At 42.9% G+C, this 8,024-nt stretch overlaps 1 protein-coding gene across 1 annotated transcript; it reads left to right on the top strand.

Moving 5' to 3' along the window:
• The first annotated feature begins 6,007 nt into the window (after positions 1-6,007).
• LOC122742938 (ubiquitin-like protein FUBI) lies at positions 6,008-6,493 on the top strand. Its single transcript, XM_043987542.1, has one exon. The coding sequence runs from the start codon at positions 6,048-6,050 to the stop codon at positions 6,438-6,440; it is 393 nt and encodes a 130-aa protein (XP_043843477.1). The 5' UTR covers positions 6,008-6,047; the 3' UTR covers positions 6,441-6,493.
• Positions 6,494-8,024: the final 1,531 nt, after the last annotated feature.

Genomic DNA, 8,024 nt, shown 5'->3' with positions numbered 1-8,024 from the left:
ACAATTTTCCCACAAATTGATTTACCCCTTAGCAGCCTTTGACAGCCAAAACGGAGCTGGGGAGAGTGTTACTGGCAGGCAGTTGCCATCAAAAACCCAGAGAGCAGCAGCCACCCCTGCACTGCCTGCTCCAAACTTCACTCTCTGGGAGAGGCAGCTTGCCAGATTCAAAGGAATAGGAGCACTTTTTATTAGCCTACAATCGAAAGCCACGATCGGGCCTTCAGCTGCAGTCTGTTGGAATTGGCACTGAAAGTGTGTCTATGTAGGCTAACATTGGAGAGGCACAGAGAAAAAAATGGAGTGTATTTATCCGGGGATGTCCAAATACCTGAATATTTGATGGATTCTTTTTTTTTTCAGGCTTTATCTCAGTGTTTGGCATCCGGAGGACACAGGCACACTATGTCTGGGGCTGAAAACCAGATGCTTGTCTGTGCCTGTACAATGCCTCATACATTGAGGGCCCTCAGTCTCCAACAATAACAACAATAGCCCCACTGCCTGAGCCAGCAAAGGGAGGGGAAGGTACTTCTTGGGCTGCTGTTATGAATGGAGAAATACAAGTTCTGTGAGATGTGCCCTGTTTCCTAGCCTAGAAAATGTTACCCCCCCACACACAATGAAAGTCACTCTCCCTAAATCAATGCACTTTGGGGGCATGGTTTCAACATCTGCTTTCCCTAACCTGATCTCATTATGGGGCTATAGGGTACAGGGGAAAGCATGCTGGATTTGGAAACAGAAGAGAGGGGTTCAAATCCCAGCTCTGACCTTTATTACCAGTGTGGCCTCAGGCATGTTGCTGAAACTCTGAGACTTGGTTTCCTTATCTAGAAAATGAGGGGGTTGGACTAAGGTCCAACCCAGATTCAGATTTTTGATTCAATGGTTCTATGACAATGCGGTGATTTATAAAAGGGCTGATTAAATGTTCTGGGAGTCCTGGAGATCTTGCCATAATAGAAAATGGGGATGTTTAGCCTGGATAGGATAAGGAAGGTCAGGGGAGGGCAGAGAAAGTATAAAAATCTTCAAGTATTTAAAGGGGTATCAGGTCAAAGATGGATCAGATGTAATCTATTTGTCTGTAAAAGGCAGAACCAGGAGCAAAGGGTCGATGAGACAGAGAAGCGTCTGTTTATTCATATAAGGAATGCTTCTTAATAAGTAGAGTTGTCTCAGAGCAGAATGATCTGCCCTGAACAGTGCTGTGTTCCTCTGCAAGAGAGATCTTTGAAAGGAAGCTAGATGACCACCTTTTGAGGAATCAATAGAAGGAATTCATGTCCAGGAGTGATTTGATTTAGATTATATAACTGCTAAGGATTCTTCAAACACTCTCTATATGGATAATGACATCAAGGCACAGGGAGGTAGTGACTTGTCCAAGGCCAAGTGGCAGAGGGGATACGGGAATTCAGGTCTCCTGACCTCCAACATCCAGGCCTGATTGGAATAAATGTTATTTAAATATCATTCTTCACCCTTCCCCAATTATTTGAACCTCCTTAGGATCAAGGATGTTGCCCATTTTATGTCTTCAGTGTATTGTACGTAATTTATTGTTTATCTATTTTTAAAGAACCTGTCATTTCTTTGACATAGGAAACTTTCACTGAGGAAGCTCTTTCTACCCAGTGCCCATGGGCGGCCACGATTCAACTTAGAGAGTTTTAGAGAGTTGTCTGGGGGTACCTAGAGGTTAAGAAAATTGCCCGGTATCACATACATAGTCACAGTTCTCCTAGAAAGCTTTGATCCATCAGCCTCTACAGTTTGAGCATCTAATCTATGCAAATCCAGCCTATTTGCTATGGTGGACACAAAAAGTGTAAAATATCTCAGGCCCTGCCCTCAGAGAATTTACAGCTGAAATGCTGAGACAATATAGAAACAAGGGGAAATTAACAATAGAGGGCAGCACTCATATGATCACAAAATCACAGGATTGGATGGACCTCAGTGGCCATCTAACTCAACTTCTATTTGAATAAGAATACTCTCTATGACATCCACTTTTTGCTGGAAGATCCTTCATAAGGGGGATCCTACTACTTACCAAGGCAGCTGATTCTACTTTTAGAGAGGATTAGTTGTTAGGAAATTCATTTGTTTTCCTTATCTTGTACTTAAATCTGGCTCTCTGAAACTTCTCCCCATTCTACTAGTTGTGAAAGTTTTCCAATGTCTGTGACTATTGGGTGAGAATAGGAATGGAGAAGGAGGGTTATGACTGTCTTTTTCTCCACCCTAACTCTTCCCCCTCATACTAGGGGACTTCAACATACATATTAATACTCCATCAATGACTTTATTTTTCTAGTTGCTTCCTCTACTCTTTTCCCATGATCTTCTCTTCCACCCCAGTTCAGCTAGAGGCAGATATGGTCATACTCTTGATCTTGTCATCACCCACAAGTATTCTATTTACATGTTCATGAGCCTGAAATTCCCTTATCTGTCATAATCTTTTATCACTCTACCTTTCCCTCTGCCTTAACAACCCCTAATCTTACATTTCATCATCATTATGACCTCCACTCTTTATACTCCTTAGTTCTTTCCCAGGCCATCATCCCTGCAACTGTCTCCACCCGCCTCTCGTCCTCATTCTCATTCCTTGATGAACTAGTTCATCTGTACACTATCCTCTTTTTTAGTGGAGCAATGAGGGTTAAGTGACTTGCCCTGGGTCACACAGCTAGTAAGTGTCAAGTGTCTAAGACCAGATTTGAACTCAGGTCCTCCTGAATCCAGGACCGGTGCTTTATCCACTGTGCCACCTAGTTGCCCCTGTAAACTATCCTCTAAACCATAATCCTTTGCCCCCTTTCTATCACTGATCATGTCTTGCCAAGTCTCAGCCTGAAATTACTCATACCTTAGGAGCCTTTGCCTCCCATAGGATTCACTCACCCCAGCTTCTCAGCTGACTTTGTCTCATACTTTACACAAAAACTAAGACCATTTCACAAAGAGTTCCTTTATTTCCCCTCCTCCTTATCTCATATCACTCAGATATCTTTCTCTATTATCTCCTTCACTCGTGTCACTCAAAGATGGCCCTTCTCCTTGCCAAGGCAAACTTCACTATGTGTGCCCTTGATTCCATTACATCCCATTTTTTCAACAAATTGACCACTCTATCATCTTCATTCTCTTCATTCTACTGCCTACAAACATGCCCATACTTCCTTCTTTCAGGGGAGAAAATCTTACTTGATTCATCCATCCCTACTATTTATCCTCCTATATCTTTCCCCTCTCTCTTGGCTACATTCCTTGAGAAATCAATCTATAATCAATGTTTCCATTTCTTCTCCTCTCACTTTCTTCTGAATTCTCTACAATCTGGCTTTCAACTTCTTCATTTAACTAAAACTGCTTTCTCCAAAGTTACCAATGATCTCTTAATCACCAGATCTAATGACCTTTTCTCAATCTTCATATTTCTTAACCTCTTTGTTGCCTTTGACACTGTTAATCATGCTTTTCTTCTAGCTACTGTCTCCTCTCTAGTTGGTTTCTTTTATAATACTGCTATCTCCCAATTCTCCTCCCACCTGACTGACCACTCACTCCTCAGTCTCTTTTCCCGGAGATTTTTCAAGAACATGCCCAGCAACAGTGGGTGTCCCCAAGAGTTGGTTCTTGGTTCTCATCTCTTCTCCCTCTATGCTGTCTCACTTAGTGATATCATCAGCTCCCATGGATTCAATTATCATCTCAGTGCTGACGATTCTCACATCTATTTATCCAGTCCTAACTTCTTTCCTGACCTCTAGTTTCACATCACCAATTAACAATTGTATATCTCAAAGTGGATGTCTCAAACTCAACGTGTCCAAAACAGAACTCATTATCTTTCTCCCCAACCCCACCCTTCTTCTCCACTTCCTTATTATTGTTGAGGATGCCATCATCCTCCCAGTTACCCAGACTGAGTCCTGATGTTATCTCCTTTTTCACACTCACTCCATATATCTAATCTGATTTCTTCAAGACTCAGTTCAAATCCAATTTTCTGCTAGAACCTCTCTCTTCATCTCCCACCTCCTCTCTCTTTACGGCTACTTACTTCCCTTAAAGATCACTTCCCATTATATTTTATGTATCTTGTATGTGCTTAGTTTAACATGCTGTCTTTAGACTGTGAGCTCCTGAAGGTAAAGGACTGGGTTTTTTCCTTTTCTTTTTTATTTTTTTTGGTACACCCAATGATTAGCACGATGCTTTTTGATGATGATGATGACAATGAGGATGACGAGGACAATGACAGGGGGGAAATATTATGGCTTCTTTTAAGTCCCAACTAAAATCACATCTTTTACAGGAAGCCTGGCTCCTCTTCATTCTGGTGCCTTCCCTCTGCTAATTGTTTCATGTTCATCCTGTACACAGTTTACTTTGTATATATTTGTTTGCATCTTCCTCATTCAATTGTAAGTTCCTTGAGGGTCTATTGTTGTATTCCCAGCACATAACACAGTGCCTGGCACATAATGGGAATTTAATAAATGTTTACTGATTGACTTTTTTTAAAAAAGCATTGTTTTAGAGACTGTGAGGACTAGAAACTAATTTAAATAATCATATGTAAGTAGGCTGCAGAGGGGAGAAACTAGTTTAAATTAACCATATTTTTGGCCATGAGAGTCAGAATTCTTGCCTCTCTCATGACCTAGTTGTTTATCACTGGGCAAATCATTTCCCTCTCTGAGCCTTACTCTTCTTCACTGTAAACAGGAATTGGCTGATCTAGCTCTCAAGAGATGAGTGTGAGAATGGATTTAAAAAAAAAAACTGATATTTTATTTAAAAGGATTTAGGAGAAACTGTAATTCAACTCCCCCTCCCATTTTACAGATAAGACAACTGAAGTCCAGAGAATTTAAATGATATGTTCATGGTCACAGGTAGAAAGAAACAGATAAATATTTAAAGGGAGGTCCTCTGATTTCACATCCTCCACATTGGGCTGTACACTGCACTGCCTCTCCATGGAAGAGATGTTTTCAGTTCTCCATTGAACCTCTCCTTTCCTACCAGCTGAGTAGCCCCTCCAATCCTGCCATATATCTGGGAGCTACAAAGGGGCTATTTGCTCCCTCCCTGGTGTTTTGTCAGTCTGGGTGAAACAATTGCAATAAGAAAGGTGGAAGGCGGCTCTCCAGCATCCTGGGTCTGCCTCACAGCCTCCTCTGGTTTATTAGCCCCTTCCCCTCCTTTAGCTCCCTCCTTGTTTGTTCTGCATTCACTGATGCTCCTGGCTCCATGACACACAGTCTTATTCAAAAGCAGAATCAAATGCTAAAAACACTGCCCAGTAATTAACTGGCAATTTGCAGAGAAGCTTTATTTGAAGGGTCTGATGGGATTACCATTGAAAGCTGGCTGAGAGTAGTGAGTGCATGGGGATACAGTGAAAGACGTTTGACCTCCACTACACCAATTTCAGAAATAAAGCCTTAATAATAGTCTGCGATCACACTTGGCTGGCCCATTATTTCTCAGGCATGAATGGTCTAGATTATAGGGCCAGCGGCGGGTGACTCATGCTGCCAGCTCTTTTGATGGCACCGGGCAGTTTGGACGTCTGGAGCGCTGAGTACAGACTCATTGTCCCAAAAAGCTCCCTTGTGCCTGACACCCCCAGAAATTCATGCTAGCCAGAAACGAGAAGGGAGACAGACTCAGCTGACTTTGTTTAGAATAAATGCTTCGTTTAAATACCCCCCAGACACTGAGATTGGGTTTAATGGAATACAGGTCTAAGTAAATAGATTCATCTGTGACTGGGGAAGAGGAAGTAAGACCAAAGTGAGCAAGCGAGGCAGAATAGTTCATTTGCAGCACAGAGAGCTATATTACAGGGAACCCAGGACTTGGGTTTTAACATGAAGAGAAAGTCCCTTCTTAGACTTTCCTTACCTTTGCCTGACAAGAGGCTCATCACCTGATAGCCAACAAAGTTATTGCTCTGGGCTTTCTGGTCTCCATCTTCGCCGCGACGGAAGCAGGACTAGTGTGTCCGGGTCGCCACCATGCAGCTGTTTGTCCGCGCGCAGGCTCTACACACCCTCAAGGTGACTGGGCAGGAGACCGTCGCCCAGATCAAGGCCCATGTGGCATCCCTAGAGGGCATCACCCCCGAGGATCAGGTCCTGCTTCTAGGTGGCTCCCCGCTGGAGGATGAAGCCATCTTGGGCCAGTGTGGGTTGGAGCCGCTGTCCACTCTGGAAGTGGCTGGCCGAATGCTAGGAGGTAAAGTCCATGGCTCTCTGGACCGAGCTGGAAAAGTGAGGGGTCAGACTCCCAAGGTGGCTAAGCAGGAGAAGAAGACAGGGCGGGCCAAGAGGAGGATGCAGTACAACAGACGATTTGTCAATGTGGTGCCCACCTTTGGCAAGAAGAAGGGCCCCAATGCCAACTCCTAGGCCTGGGTAGTGTCTGTCCCCAATAAAGCCACTATGACTCTAAAAAAAAAAAAGTTATTGCTCTGGGATGTGATTCTGGTTTAAAGGGTGATTTCAGCCATGCTCCACCCAAATCTATTCATTAAGTAGCCAACACAGCACTTAGGGACAGCTTCATCCAGCTAGCATCGGGGTTCTTTCCCTAGAGGAAGGTTCAAGATATTCTGGGTCTAAATTAATTAAAACTATATTTCACAAGTCCCACTGATGTGTTTACCATGTTTACCATTGGTCATCAGCCAAAGAACATAATTAGTTTGAAGCAAAGGCATTTAATGAAATGACTCAGTAAGAAAGGTAGTAGTACAACATTTCCCCATAAATCTGGAGGCATACTCTCCCACATACACCATCAATGGGAAGAATGGAAACAAATAGAGAATAATGTCCAGGGTGCATGTGTGAAAGGGCATATACCTCCAGACTATATATAGTCAAGACACATATGTGGGGGAGCAACTCACAAGAGCTGTTCTGGAGCCAGCTCCAACCAGCTTTTCAATGTGAGCATTAACACCTCAGAAATCTGTAAATGCTACAAATTAGGGTTCATAAGACCTGTACTTTGGCAGCTCTGTGGAAAAATGATTGAAGGCAAAAACCAGTTCACAAACACCCACTGACATGTTTACCTTCAATAGTCAGCCTTTCTAGGGTCTTTTATAGAAACTTTTATATCCCCAAAGGGCAATTATTTGTCCTAGGCTCCTTAATGCCACAGCTAGTAATGCCTTCAGACCATCTTTTCTTTTGAACTCGACTTGCTGGTCACTGGGATTGGCTTTCTTCAAGTGACACCATTCTAATTTATTATGAGGATTCCTTATACTTTCCATCTTTAATCTCTGAAGACTAGACTATACTTATCAAATTTGTAGGAGCTCACAATTTGGAAATATTGAATGAAGCCCCTCAATTTCTCAATTCCAAAAAATTATTGTAGTAGAGTTAGTAGAGTGGACAAGGAAAGACATAGAGATAAAGATAAGCTCAGGGAGGGAGCTAATCCATTTTCTCTCCTCTAGGACCCATCCCTTCTTCTGACTAGAGATGGTAGAGAGTGGTCATTACAGAGAGCTCCTCCCATATCCTCCATTTAAGGAGGACAGACCAGGGCAGACATCAGGGCAGAAACATTATCTTTTTTTTTTTTTTGGTGAGGCAATTGTGGTTAAGTGACTTGCCCAGGGTCACATAGCTAGTAAGTGTTAAGTGTCTGAGGTCAACTTTGAACTCAGGTCCTCCTGACTGCAGGGCCGGTGTTCTATTCATTGCGCCACCTAGCTGTCCCTTAGGGCAGACACATTATCATTTTCCACCTGACTGTAAGGTAAAGTAGGCCCCTTTCCTTTTTAGCTTCTTTTTATGTGTTGTCTTCTCCCATTAGACTGTGAGCTTGTTGAAGGCAGGGACAGTCTTTTCCCTTTCTCTGTATCCCCAGAATCAAACACAGTGCCTGACACATGGTAGGAGCATAATAAACATTTTTTGACTGACTGACTAACCTTCTACAAGAAGCATTTCCTGATTCCCTCAGTTATCAGT

The sequence above is a fragment of the Dromiciops gliroides genome, chromosome 2 (genome assembly GCF_019393635.1).
Source record: "Dromiciops gliroides isolate mDroGli1 chromosome 2, mDroGli1.pri, whole genome shotgun sequence".
NCBI lineage: Eukaryota > Metazoa > Chordata > Mammalia > Microbiotheria > Microbiotheriidae > Dromiciops > Dromiciops gliroides.
The sequence above is the reverse complement of the archived record's forward strand: the minus strand, read 5'-3'. Positions and strand labels throughout refer to the sequence as shown.